This window comes from Typopeltis vanoorti, chromosome 5, assembly GCF_054136105.1.
Source record: "Typopeltis vanoorti isolate ZY-2024b chromosome 5, IOZ_Tvanoo_1.0, whole genome shotgun sequence".
NCBI classification, from domain to species: Eukaryota; Metazoa; Arthropoda; class Arachnida; order Uropygi; family Thelyphonidae; genus Typopeltis; species Typopeltis vanoorti.
In genome coordinates this window covers 60,172,036-60,187,165 of record NC_143553.1, presented here as the reverse complement: position 1 = coordinate 60,187,165, position 15,130 = coordinate 60,172,036, and the positions used below count along the sequence as shown (strand labels likewise).

Genomic DNA, 15,130 nt, shown 5'->3' with positions numbered 1-15,130 from the left:
TCTCAGAACCTATAGGTAGAATTCTGAAAAAGTATCAATTGATTCCAACATATATTCCTATCAACAAAATTTCTTCTTTATTACCTTCTACAAAGGATAAACTGTCTTCTCTATCTTTGGCTGGCATTTACCAAATACCTTGTGAATGCGATGTCTCTTATTTTGGACAAACTGGCCATTCTTTGGAAAAAAGAATAAAAGAACATCAATATTATATTGATTATAACAAACCTCTGAAGTCCAGTCTGGGGCAGCACAATATTGACTCTACTCATAGTGTCCAGTGGGATAAAGCTGTTCTCCTCCATAGATGCAGATTCAAATATGAATGCTTATTCAAAGAAAGTTGTGAAACTATCTTACAACGACCGAATTTAAATAGAAATGACTGTCTTTTTCTCTCAAAGATCTGGGAGACTTTTATCTTATGTAAAAAAAACATTTATCTTAATAGATTAAATTTGTTATTTTCTATTATTTCCTAGCACGCGGCAACAATTTATTTTAATAGGTGATCCACCGAACGTTTTGCTTGTATTCCATTCCTATTACTGTAACAGACACTGAAGATGTACTATTAATTTTAGTACGAATATATGTCCTTTTACTAATTAAAGATATATCAGTGTGGTTTTTACGTGTTTCTTTATTATTAAAATCTAAGGAAACCATTCACAATAACAAGTAATGAGTGGCAAGAGAGGAAACTGGTCAACCAATTATAAAGGATACACCACACAATGGCAGTTTGCTAGAGTTTTTATGCTATATCTCAAATGTTTTGGCAAGAGAGAGATGAATATGAAAGTAAAATACATGCTGCAGAGATGAGATTTTTAAGAACAATTAAAGGATGCACAAGATTTGGAAAGACCAGTGAAGCTGAAACAGGCAAATGCCTAATCCTTGATGAGAAGAATGTAAGACTACCACCCCATTTATGTAAAAAGTAAAAAAATTATATAAAATTAATAAAAACAGAAAAAACACCCTTAACTCACTCATGGTATTATTATACTATAGGTTTATGACTCCCACTCGCCTTCAGTGAGTGGAAGTCATAAAAAACAACAACAAAAGATCACAGTGAAGGACACCACAGGACCAGTTGACTTTCTTTGTTTAAATGGTCCACTGTTTCTGATACAGTAGACAGTTAGATGTCTAAGTTATCTGTTTGAGGAGAAAAGCAAATGTCAGAAAGCAATGACTTGATTTTGTCTTTAAGTGATGTTCTTTGATGCCATTTGAATGTATAAGAAAAGTAAAGGCATTGATGAGCTGAAGTTGTATTCAATGAAATTGGTAAGGAACTTAAACATATAACTGTCATTTGTACAGAAGGCAAGTTTCCTGCAGTTGTTATAAGCTTTAATGTAGTCTGAGAAAGCAAAGCTGGAGATTTTGTCAAGCTAACTGTGATTATGTGAATTTTTTTTTCTGTTTTTTTCAAAATCATTGAATTCAATGTCACCAAAGAAGACCTCACTACATGGGTAGGTAAACTGCAAAAAATCAAATTACAAGTAAATTTTGAACCAGGGACAATCAAAAAGAGAATGTTAGATCACATGAATGTGAAAGTTCTACCCATGCAGCAAAATGAATCATGAAGAATGCAGTTCAGATAGTTAACATGGAGTACTGATTAATGCAGTATCAAGCTAATGTTCATCTAAAAACAAGAGATCAGATCTAAATGTTGTAAATGATGGTGAACATCATTTGTCTGTTGAGACCACACATGTATGAAGTGGATGTGAATGTTGTTGTTGGATTTGCATTATCAAACCAAATTTTATAGGGTTTCTTTTGATTTTTCTTTTTTTTTAGAAAGGTTGCCCTATCCAGTGTTAAATTAAATTGAACATTTATTCAAATATTTAAATAATTCATTTCAAAAATTCATTTTACCAAAGAACTTAGTGCATTTTAGACCGTGGTGTGAATGTGTATCCCCCTTCCTTATATAAACAAATGTTACTTGTAAAAGATAAAGCTGTCATGAAATTAAAATTCTTATTTTCAAATTATATAAATCTCATATTATAACAAATAACAGTAAATGAAACAGGGGAAAAGAAAACAATAAAAAAAAGGAAACTCTACCTCCCAGATTTTTTTCTAGATACCACTGAGCTTTTTTCACATCACAAGTACAGAGCAATTCATTATCTGGTGCTAAAATGTAACAGTTATGGTATAATGGCTTCTTTCGGCTGTTGTAAGCACGAGTGAAATTACATTTATGATCAGATACATTACCAAGTAAACCCTGGAAGTAAAAATCATTAACACTATAATGCATATGAAATGAAAACATTTACAAGTCATTTCTATTGGTAGAGAAACCAAAATTATATACAAATAAAGTAAACGAACACCAGTTAGAAGACTGTGTAAGAGAGGATGAAACAGAATAACATGTTATATAATTTCCTAGGAAATTATATTTAATAACATCATTTCCTAGGAAAATTTTGAAAAATGGTTTGCACAGAAACTGGAATAAGTTCGCAATCATCAACAAATTCGTATGTAGGATATTTCCACAGTACAACAAGAAAAGTTTATATTATTGTTAACTTCCTATCAACAATTTTCCTCCATATTAATCCGTTAATATGGGGGAAAATTCATCAGGACACTTCAATATTGTTAGATTTTATATTTTAGTTTTTTAAGACACTTCTTACTGAAAATCCATCTTGTAGTTCTTCATTCTGTTTCCTGATATTCTAGAATCATAACCACTACTTTGCTAACCTCTCCTCTCCTATTCTGTTTAAGTCACCAATTCCACATGAGATTAGCTATTCCTGAATGCTAACAATGTTAAATTCCTTCAAAATATATTCGTTTTTGTGTAATTTCTGAGAACTCTCATAATGATCAACTGCTATACTTCTAATGTAGCTATCAGAACCATATGTTAATATTGATTTGAACAGCATACAGCTAGTTCAGTGTTTCATTAATTTCTCTCTCTCTCTCTTATTCCACATAATAGTCAAAGTGTTTTAATTGTTCTATAAGTTCTTCTACATTTAGGATGCAACTGATGTTTTCAATGTTCCTATTTTCACAAGTGTGTCTTTTTATTGCTTATTTTCATGCCAAATTTGTTGCAGTTACTCAATTTAGTTTATTTAGGAATCCTGCAGACTTGTACTGGATTTATTAGGAATATAACATCATCTGCATAAGTAAAGAGCTGAGATTAGCATTTCCAATTTCAAAATCAGATTTAATGATACTTTCTTCTTCATAATGCAATCCACATAATGATGAATAACAGTTGAGATAGTGTGTGTACTCTTGTCTTACATCTGATTTTAAATCAACTTATCTTCCTGCATATCCATCATCATCAAACTCCTGATATATGCCCTCAAGGGGTGTACAGGATATGATAGTACTACATGAAAAATCTGCATCATTACTAACTTTCTATCTACAATTTTTTCTCGAAATCAGTCTGTTACCTGTCAAGATTGCAACATTATCAGATCTTATATTTCTATCTTCTAAGGCACATTTTCCATATCAGTCCACCTATATCTTGGTCTTCCTTTGGGTCTTTTTTCTTCCAAACTGACAGAGAACACTTGTTTCGCTAATCTTTCCTCTCCCATTCTGTTTAAGGGACTATACCACCTGAGATTAGCTCAGCTAACACATTCCTGGATGCTGACAATGTCAAGTTCTTTCCTAATATTCTTGTTTTTAATATGATATTGTCAATGATGCCATCTGTCATTCCCCCCCCCCCCCCCCCTAATCTTTCTCAGGCCTCTCATATCTGTGGTCTTTAGTCTTTGGTCAAGTGTTTTACTTCTAACCCAGCTCTCAGATCCATAAGTTAAAATTGGTTCGAACACTGTCTTGTATACAGCTAATTTGGTGTTTTAACTAATTTCCCTCTTATTCCATATAAATTTATTCAGTTGACTTCCTACCATACCAGCTTTGTTGATTCTGTTGTCTATTTCCATATTTAATTTACCATCCTCACTAAATATCGTGCCTAAGCAGCTGAAATGTTTTACTTGTTCTATAGGTTTTCCCCATTCACAATGCAGTTGATATTTTCAATGCTTCTGCCTATTTTCTTTGTCTTGTTATTGCCACAATTACAACAGTTATTCAATTTATAGTCAGGGAATCTTGCAGACTTGTAGCGGATTTATTTAGAAGTATAATATCATCGACATAAATCAAAGAGCTGAGATTAACATCTCCAATTTTCATATCAGTTTTAATACCACTTTCCTTCATAATGTGATCCATATAGATAATGAATAACAGAGGGGATAATGTACATCCTTGTCTGACACCAGATTTAACATTAAACCACCTTTCTGAACTTCCTTCAATTCTAACTGCTGAATTACAACTCAAACAAAGACTAACAAAACATGGCCTTTGCACCACTTTCAAACCTCATGTCAAACTAGCAACTCTGATCTGCTTGCCTTCATACACACCCAGGAGTGTATGAAGTTCCCTGTGACTGTGACTTGGCCTATTATGGGCAAACAGGAAGATCAGTCAACATCTACCTGGAAGAACATGAAAGATACATTCGCTACTATTACTATGGCAAGTCAGGACTGGCAGACCATGCTTTGGACATTCCTTCACACAGGATTAGATTGAGGAAAACGAATGTACTATTTAGTAGTTGTTACAGATCTGAAAGATTATTTTTTGAGTCAGCAATGGCTTTGAAGAATTCTCCCAACCTTAACAAATATGGTTGCATTAATTTGCCAAAAATTTGGGAGACTTATCCTAAGAGAAAATCCCGCATAGCGTTTTTTTTTCTTTCCCGTTAGAGGGTGCCAAAAAATATGACTTTAGATCTTTTGTCCATTGCAATTGTATTGTTTCATTTACTCACTGCCACGTGTACAAGTGCTATGCTCTGATGATGCTCAGTTGAAATTCAGTGAAATATAAGCAGTTAATAAAACATCTCTTTGATAAAATTGTGGGGTGTTGTTAATACTGTTAAAAATAAGTCATGAATAACTGTCAACACCTAAGCTTATCTGTTAGCGACATAGGGTGATTTATTTTAGACTACAGGAAAGCCTCTGACTGTGTGAACAGAAATTCTTGCTTACAATGAAACTTTAAACTAAATAACAGTAGCAATCAAAAATCTTTATCGATTTAACTTCAAAGCAGTCGAATTAGGAACAAAGTATCAAACTAGAACCCAATAAATTATAACATGGATGTCTTTTATCATCACTACTCTTTAACACACACACACACACACACACACACACACACACACACACACACACACACACACACACACACACACACACACACAGTAATATAACTTTATTTAATCAAGTTGAAATTGATTTTTTGGTTGCAGATTTGAAGGATCAGTAACTTGAAGAAATGCTACATGTACTATGGAGATGCACACCATTCCTAGGACAAAAGAGTGTTCTTCAGATTATTATAAAATCACGTACTCACTGAAACTTTCAGTAGCCTTCAGTTCAAAAAAAAAAAAAAAAAGTGGTAAATAATAACATTTTCGGAAAAAAAAGTTTCACTTGCAATGTTTAGAAATTGGTTTCCTAAACTGTTTATTAATTCTATTTTTATTATATTATCAAATCAAATGGGAATTCTAATGAGAGAAGGATGTCATAGGCCAATAACAAAAAACAAAACAAAAAAGGCCATAATTTCTTTTTTTTTCACTGTCCCACAATTAAATTACAAAAATAGACACTGGTACACAGCCTGCTTTGTTCACTAAACTCATCTGTCAGCTTCTGTGTTAGAGAAAAAGTACTGTCAATTTTAAAGGTGACTAAAATGATAAATAGAGTCAGTGAATCATAGGAATATCCACATAAATGATAGCTTAGCTTTTCTTTGGGTACAGACAAAATTCCTGCAGAGTTCTTGAAAGCAGCAAGAAGGAAACAAGATAAGAAACTAGAATTTATTTGCCCAATATATACAAAGTATTTACCTCTATTTTGAAGAACAAATTAAAACCACTTATGGAGATTGCTTTTTTAGAAAAGAGAAATCTACAACTGATTAAATACATTATGATTAAACAATTATTAGATAAATTTCATGAATTGGGTATAAATATTCATTAAATTTTTTAATGATTTCCAACAAGAATATGACTGCATTAATAGAGAAAAATTATGAGATTATGATACACTTTGGAATACCAGATAAGCTAATAAGACTTACAAGATTAACAATGGAAAATTCAGAAACACAGATTAAAATAGAAAACAATTTAACTCATCCCTGTCCATAACTCTCAAATTAAAATAAGGAGACCGTCTAGATGAATGCTTTTTTAACTTAGCTCTGGAATATCTGATCATCACTGCTAGTATATACTAAAGACACTCTAATAAAAAAAATAATAAAATAAAATAAAATAAGTGCACACTGTAGCATATGCTGATGACATTAACATTATGTCAAAAACCAAGCGGAAAGCAGAAGAAATATATTTGGAATCAGCAAATTAGCACATGAGAAAGGGCTAAAAAATTAATCAACAAAAATCAAAACAATGATTAATACCAGAAAAAATCAGCTAACTGACACAGGTGTGAAAATTGAGAACCTTGAAATAGAGACTGTGAAACAATTTAAATATTTAGGAGTAAATGATTATAAGCCATCCAAATGGAGTGATAGAAGTGCAGAATCATATAAAGAAAAGTAATCAGGCTTTTTACTCTCTCTCTCTCTCGTGTGTGTATTCAGGTCAAAAGATAATCACTGAAGAATAAAATACAGATACACAAGTCAATAATTTGTCCAAATGTTACCTACAGGTGTGCAACCCACCATGAGGGTAGAGAACTTCATTTCAGCTTTTGAAAGCAAAAACCTTAATAAATATTTGATAATGTTTATTTCATATTAATTTATTCGATAATATCAAATAAATATTTGATAATGGTCTCTGGAGAATAAGATACAACCACGAATTATACCAATTCTATTAAAAAAACCTAAAAATCTAATTTAATCGAGCTCAGAAAGTTACAGTGCACGTTTTTCAAATGGAAAATGATGTATTCATAGGAAAACTATCAATAGTAAAATTATAATAATCAAAGATAGCAACGTCATATTTCATATTACATCATAGCCCAGCCATTGGGAAGGGCAAGTTAGCCCATCTCTGTGCCGGTCACAAGTCCGGATAAATGGGGAGGGTTGGCATCAGGAAGGGCATCCGGCCGTAAAAAAACATGCCAAAACTAGGGATGAAATGCTGAATAACAGAGAAAGGACAACGGCTAGGGCGTTTCCCGTAAGCGACGTGCAGTTCTGTCGCCCGAGGACTGTGAGAAGTGGGCTTGGGGTACCGAACCAAGAACGGGTTCGGCTAAAGAAGTGAGTCCAACAGAGAGAGAGAGAGAGTGTGTAAAGTAAGAATCGGGTCACTGAATGTGGGTACAATGAATGAGAAGAGTAAGGAGATAGTAGACATGATGAGAAGAAGAAAGCTGAAGATCTTGTGTGTGCAGGAGACAAGGTAGAAGGGCAATAAAACAAAGGAGCTGGCAGAAGGATATAACTATTTTACAGCAGGGTGAATGAGAATGGAAGAAATGGAGTTGGAATCATCATCGACAAGGAGCTTAAGGGTGGAGTCTGCAAGGTGTGCCGGAAGAACGATCGGATTATGAGTGTTAAGCTTGAGATTGGAAGAAGCGTGGCTGTGATAGTGTTGTGGATATGCTCCACAAGTAGGTTGTGATGAGGAAGAGGCATTCTGGAGAGAACTAGACCAGGTAGTAATGGGAATTCCCTGATGGTGAGAGAGTGATCATTGGAGCAGACCTGAATGGGCATGTAGGAAGGCAACGAAGTGGTGAAGAAAGGGTGAATGGGGGTTGGAGTAGTGGTGAAAGAAATGAAGAAGGTAAAAGAATCACAGAGCATGCTGTGGCCTTCGACCTGACTACAGCTAACACGTGGTTTAAGAAGAGCGTTGGACACCTGATAACTTATAAGAGCAGGGATAGGATGAGTCAGATTGACTATATTATGTGCAGAAGGAAACATCTGAAGGAAGTGAAAAACTGTAAAGTGATTAACGGAGAAAGTGTAGCGGCACAGCACAGGTTGGTTGTGGTAGACTGTGATATAAAAGGGGAAAAGAAGAATAGACAAAAGTGGCAGAAAGATAGGAAAATAAAGTGGTGGAAATTGGAAGAGGAAGGTCTAATGAATGAGTTTAAAGAAAAGGTACTGGAAGGAATGAAGTTACCAGAGGATGTGGAAGAATGGTGGGACATAAATAGTCGGAATATTAGAAAAATTGGAGAAGAGGTGCTCGGTATAACATCAGGAAAGGGGCCGCCCGAAGATAAGGAGGCATGGTGGTGGAATGAGGAGGTACAGTTGGAGATCAGGGAAAAGAAAGAGGCAAAGAAAAAATGGGACATGACTGGAACTAGAGCCGACAAGGAGGCATATAGATTAGCGAAGAAAAGTGCAAAGAGAGCTGCGGCAAGGGCAAAGTCAAGGGCAATTGAAGAGGTTCATGAAGTACTGGAGAGAAACAGTGGTGAAGCTAAGTTGTTGAGAATAGCGAAAGCTAGATATAAGGCCTCAAAAGACATAACATCAGTTAAGCTGATAAAGGATGCCACAGGAGTAGTACTACAAGAGGAGGACAAAATTAGAGGAAGATGGGAAGAATATTTTTGTAATCTACTAAATGAGGAGAATCCAAGAGAGAGGTGTGAGGATGGAGAGGCAAACGAAGGATCGGTGCAGGACATAAGCAGAGAGCAAGTGTATTGGGCACTGAGAAAAACGAAGAATGGAAAGGCTGTGGGGGCAGACCAGATACCTGGAGAAGTGTGGAGAAGCTTGGGCAGCGAGGGCGTAGACATGTTATGGAATCTGATGAGGAAAATAGCCCAACAGGAAAAGATACCAGAGGAATGGAGGAAAAGCATTCTCGTCCCAATCTACAAGGGAAAAGGAGATGTTCAAGATTGTGGCAACTATAGAGGGATCAAGCTGATGTCACACATGTTGAAGATATAGGAAAGAGTAATTGAAGGAAGGATATGGCGGGAAACAAAAATTGATGAGGAGCAGTTTGAATTTATGCCAGGAAGAGGGACAACGGATGCAATATTTGCACTAAGGCAATTGATGGAGAAATATAGGGAGATGCAGGCAGAGCTACATATGGTGTTTATAGACCTGGAAAAGGCATACGACAGAGTGGCCAGACAGGAAGTATGGAGGTGTAGTACGTGAGGTTGGTAAAGGAGATGTATGAGGGAACGAAAACTCAGGTCAGGTCTAGTGTCAAGCATGACAGAGGGGTTCCTCATTGTCATAGGGCTCCATCAGGGATCAGCTCTGAGCCCCTACCTCTTTGATCTGGTCATGGATGTACTAGTGGAGGATGTCAAGAAGGAGGTGCCATGGAGCATGATGTTTGCCGATGAAATTGTTCTCTGCAAATCATCCCGAGAGAAGCTTGAAAAGACCCTTTAAGAATGGAGAAAGGTTTGGAGGAGAGAGAGAGGCATGAAAATTAATCGGGTAAAGACCGAATATATATCAATGGGGAGTGACGAGGATATGACCATACGACTCCAGGGTGAAAGGTTAACGTCAGGGAAGAAATTCAAGTACCTCAGGTTGATCGTCGAGAGGAATGGTAACCTGGACGGTATAAATACAGCACTGAATAACATTCGGCTGGATGAACTGGAGGAAGATGGGGGGGGGGGGGGTCCTGTGCAACGAGAGAGTTAGTTGTAAGATGAAAGGAAAGCTGTATAAGATGGTGGTGAGGCCGGTGATGCTCCATGGCACAGAGATGTGGCCTATAACAAAGGCACAGGAGAGGAAGATAGAGGTGGCAGAGATGCGGATGTTGAGATGGATGAGTGGTGTGACAAAGAAGGACAGGATAAGGAATGACTACATCAGAGGGACGATCAGTAAGAAGGTACAAGAAAGCAGGCTGAGGTGGTTCGGTCATGTAGAGAGAAGGAGTGAGGAGTATGTTAGTAAACGAGTGGAGCATATGGAGGTGGAGGGAAGGAGGAAAAGAGGCAGGCCCAAACTCAGATGGAGGGATAAGGTGGCAGAGGATCTTAGGGAGAAAGGATGGAGTCTGGAAGATGCCTTGGACCAGAGAATCTGGAAGAAGAAGATTAAAGATGGGAATGCCGACCCTGTTTAACACGGGATAAGGCATGGCGAAAAAAGAAGAAGCAGCAGCAACATCATATTTCAATGTCCAAAGTAGACAAATAAAGTTTTGTATAGGTAGAGATGGAGGCGACAAATCAAGAAGGCCATACCATAGAGGCATAGAAAGATGATTTTTTTCTTGTGAAAGAAAAAAAATTTAAAAAGCAATAAGTTTATTAGCTTTCTGTTTACGACAAAATCCTTTACTTGATTTTTATTATATTTTCTTTCTCCCCCTTTTCTTGCTATTACATTAAGCAATTATTGTTGACCCCCCCCCCCACCTCAAATTCTCCATACAAACAAACAAAGAAACAGATTTCCTCATGAAGTGCTCTTCTTTCATACAAGCACTTACAGCTGGAAAACCAAACTTCCTTCAAACTAGTTATTCCCTTTGCTGTAAGTATCTTCATCATATAATCATATGTTCTTTGCCAATTTCTTAAGTGCTATAAATAATAATGTTATCAGTAATAATTTGCAGTGCACTGATAAATTATGCATGTATACATGCTAAATGAAGTAATTGCAAATGCAAGTTGCATGGCTAAGAGACCGACACTAGTTTCCTACTGTACTAAAATGTTTTGCAAATTTTTATAAATATCACATGTAACATCATGAGAAACTTCAAGTGTAATGATACAAATATTTTTCCATTTAGGATAAGATGTGTCAATATGTACTTCCTTTCTAAAACATACTAATTTAAATAATACTACCAAAAATAATTCCTTAAGAAAGAAGAGTCAAAAAGCATGTTATATGGAGACAATACTACATCATTCTAACATAAATCAGTATGATGCACTGCCTTATTGAATGTAAAGCCTCAGACTTAATTATTATAAACAATAATGTCTGTTGTTATTTGTATCAATTTTATATCACTATTCTACCATTTTGAATTGTCAGTTTTATAGTGAAGATGATTTGCAAGTTTCACATAAAAATATTTGGTTAAATATGTTATATCTTATAAACAAACTTTCTTGTGTCCATGAATAAATGGTTATTTATTTCTTCAGTTATGAGGGTTTCAATGAATTTGAAATCTGGTTCACATAATTGATATGGTTTTTCTCTGATAATTACAAATCTATGGTTAAATCCTAGTTCAATATTAAAATGAAAAAACAGTAATAATGGAGATGCAATATACTCAAACGAACAAAGAGCCATTAATTAAAATAGAAAATCAAAAATATTGCGATGATTATTTTATGATCTGAATATAGTAGATGCAAATGATGAAAATAAACTGCAGTTTGTTCTTTGTTGGGAAATTATTTTACCTTATTTTATCATTAACAATAAATAAATCCCCTAGTACTTTTTTTTAATTCCTCAAAAGGGAATAAGCAACATTGAAACAAATTAAAATAAATAACATTCTTTTATTTTAGGTTAATCATATCTTCACAGTCTCATCATGCTAATAATTACTAATTTACTGCACTATGTATAAATGCCACATATTCAACAGAATTCTGGTGGAACCTCCATAGTTCTATAAAGATGAATGCCCTTTAACTAGACAGACCTGAGTTTGAATCCATCTAGGACGTGAAGAATCTTCATATGGATGATTAACACACCTTCAACTATAGGTAAGTTAGCCAGTAGTCGTAGGTTTTCAATGTGAGTTTCTGGGAGGAAAGTGAATTTGGCAATCTGACTAGAAGAACATGCCGATTAATAAACATAATACACAGGCTTCAGACCTTAGTTGCTTCAGACATAATTCCAAACAGTTCAACCCAATGAAGACTCCTTGCCAATAGCAAAATGATATATTTCTTAAAACTAATGCTGACAAAACCAGACCTGGCATTTTCACTCACAGATGCATAAACTTGCCAAATTTTTGTGGCCCATGGGAAACATCCCAATAAGTGCATGTCACCTGGTGTTATAATGGCACCATGTAGCAAAATTGCAGTGTTGTATATAACTTGCGAAAATTTAAATTTCCAGTTACTGTGCAAATGAAAATCAGTGAAGAATATGGATAGGATCCACACGAATGATGTAAAACAGTGTCATAGCTTGTTGGTTTGATAAGTTGAGAGGATAGTATACTCTGCTATTCAAACCAAAAGGATGTTTGTTCAAACTTCACTATGAACATGATATCTTCAGATGGCAGCCAAATTTCATCTACCACCAAAAAGACTTATCACAACCACTGACTGGAGGCCTGAAGTGGCTTGAAAAAGCTTCATATTTGGTCTCTACATAAGTCTCTGAGTCCTTTTGTCAGACCAGTTAAGAATTGCATATTCTATGGTCTTATCATACATGATGTACATGCTAACTGGCTTAGAGATGTAACAGACAAATACACAACTAAAACATATTTGCAATGGAAATGTTATTGTCAATAAATGGTAATGTACTGTACGTCTCAATTATGTTGCCATTTCTGAGTTTTGTAACCACCATGTTGTGCAGGAGATAAAACCTAGATTTCTCATGTGACACTAAAGAGAGTAAGCAATATTTGATACAGTGGCATAATGGATCTCTGTAAGCAAAGAAATTCAAGCAGATACTTTTCTCCAGGAAGATCTTGCATACAGTGTTTTGAGATAGATGCAGCAGTTTGCTCACTAACTTCCTCAAGGAACAACAATAAATGTGATGTTTACTGTGACACACACACTCTCTCTCTCTCTCTATATATATATATATGTGTGTGTGTGTGTGTGTGTGTGTTTGTGTGTGTGTTGTGTGTGCGTGTATTCAATTATATTCATTCAATTCTTAAAAAAAAATATATATATATATATATATATATATATTGGTAGTCTATCCAAAATGAAAGACAAGGCCTCTTTAGATCTAGAGTTGTTTTGATTCATTACCCTACACTTCTGCTGAAACAGTTCAACTGGGAAGTCTCAGTTCTCTTTCTCTTCAAGTGAAGAAAAAGATGAGTCATTTACAAAAATCAGAACTTTTACTGGACATGCTTTACATAAATGGACTAAACTTTCAACAAGATCCCATCCACAGAAATCTGCAAAGAAATGTAAACTGATCCTATGGTCGATTTTTGTGATTAATCTGTTTTTTTTCTATTCTAATCAAAAACCAATGAGAAGTATATTGCTTTTGTGATTAGGATGACCATTCATTTCCTATGAAATTTCAGCTTCATTTATGGGAAAAAAAAAAAAAAAACTGTACTTTATGGGTAAAGCTAATTCTTAATTAAATGTTTCCATTTAATTAAGAATTAGTGATTAGAATGACCATTCATTTCCTATGAAATTTCAGCTTCATTTATGAAAAAAAGAAAAAAATAAAACAACTGTACTTTATGGGTAAAGCTAATTCTTAATTAAATGTTTCCATTTATATACTTTGCAATTCTGTGGATATAAATTTTATGCAAAACATAACATACCTTTGAAGGGGAGCAAGAAAAATGGTCTTTAAACTGAACATCAATTTTGCCATTACAAAGATTCATAGCCTCTTTCACAATTTCATCTCGTGTAGGGAAATTAAAATAAGACCCAAACCATCTTCTTTTAGTCAGATGTTGCTTTAATAGTGCTTCAAATATCTGAGCTGCTATAAATGCATCTTCAGCAGCATATTTTATCTATAATTATATATAATATTAGTTTTATAATATATTTTATATAATATATCCTTATGCTGTATACAATTCCTCCATATATATTTATAAAACTATCTGATATTTATATATATTCACTCTATTACATGCTGATAAATATATTTGAAGGATCTAACTACAATGTTGTTTTCATATTATAAAATAAAACAATTTTTTTAGAACACAGTTGATAATGGTCTGTTATATTTTAATGAGCTTGATTTACTGCAAGTATTTTATTCTCCACATATATCCAACCTATATATATGTAGTGGAGTAAGATAACAATATATTTAATTTTATTTATTTGGTTAGAATGCTTCAGATTCATATCCATGATGGTGCAATGACTTCAGGATGAACATGTTGTGTTCTAAAGAATGAAGCTCAATGATAAAGAAATTAAGCTATTTACTGTAAACATTACATACAACAGATAATACATACAAAGAATAATTAAATGGCCATTTTAAGAATTACATAAATGAACTCAATAATATTCTCTCATACTCTGACTTTCACACTCATATTCACTAAACCTGAATAAGTATTCCAGTTTCCTTAATGCATCTGTCTTGAAGTAGGCATGAAGAATAATTGTTCAAAGGTAGGAATACATTATTTGAGCAGTTCCAAAAGAATTTCCAATACAGGAACTTTTTAGTGCAGATTTCATATTGCTCCTTGGAACATATATCACTTACCTTTCATTAAACAGAAAATATTCTCATATACAAAGGCTTAATATGTTATACTGTACTTCAATTATTAGCTTCACAGTTCCATATCCTTGGAGAGTAATTCAAGATGCATATAAAAATTTTTCTGAGATTAGAGAACTTAACTCAGTAGTTTAATAGACCTTTTCGCCTTTTCTTCCTTGTTATTTTTACTTCCTAGTGCTCTTGTTATTCAGCAGCAGCTGCTCTAAAAACAATAATTAATGCACATATCCATTACTGGGATTCAAAGCGAAACTCAAGTGGCAAAATCGCTGTCGTTGCTACAGTGCTTGCACATTGTACAGCAATTAGTGACATACAAATACTACTGTAACACAAACTTACAAATAATATACAGTAAGAAAGTTTATTACTTAATTAAATTTAAGTCTTTTCTTTTAGTGTTGCACGGTAATAAGCATTCATTTTAGAAATTATGGATTTGACAACTGTGTTATAAATAACTCTTTTAATTTCCTGACGTTTCGATCTTCATATTAATATCATCATCTGGAGCATATACAAA

The 15,130-nt window shown here is 34.4% G+C and overlaps 1 protein-coding gene across 1 annotated transcript in view; it reads right to left on the bottom strand.

The window, feature by feature from the left end:
• Positions 1–15,130, bottom strand: part of Exd2 (Exonuclease 3'-5' domain-containing 2) — a 154,461-nt gene that overhangs the window by 48,812 nt on the left and 90,519 nt on the right. Inside the window, exons 6-7 of the mRNA XM_090392453.1 lie at positions 13,667–13,867; positions 2,110–2,275 (exon numbers count right to left, since the gene is read on the bottom strand). Coding sequence (XP_090248579.1) covers positions 2,110–2,275; positions 13,667–13,867 — 367 coding nt within the window. The remainder of the gene's footprint in view (positions 1–2,109; positions 2,276–13,666; positions 13,868–15,130) is intronic.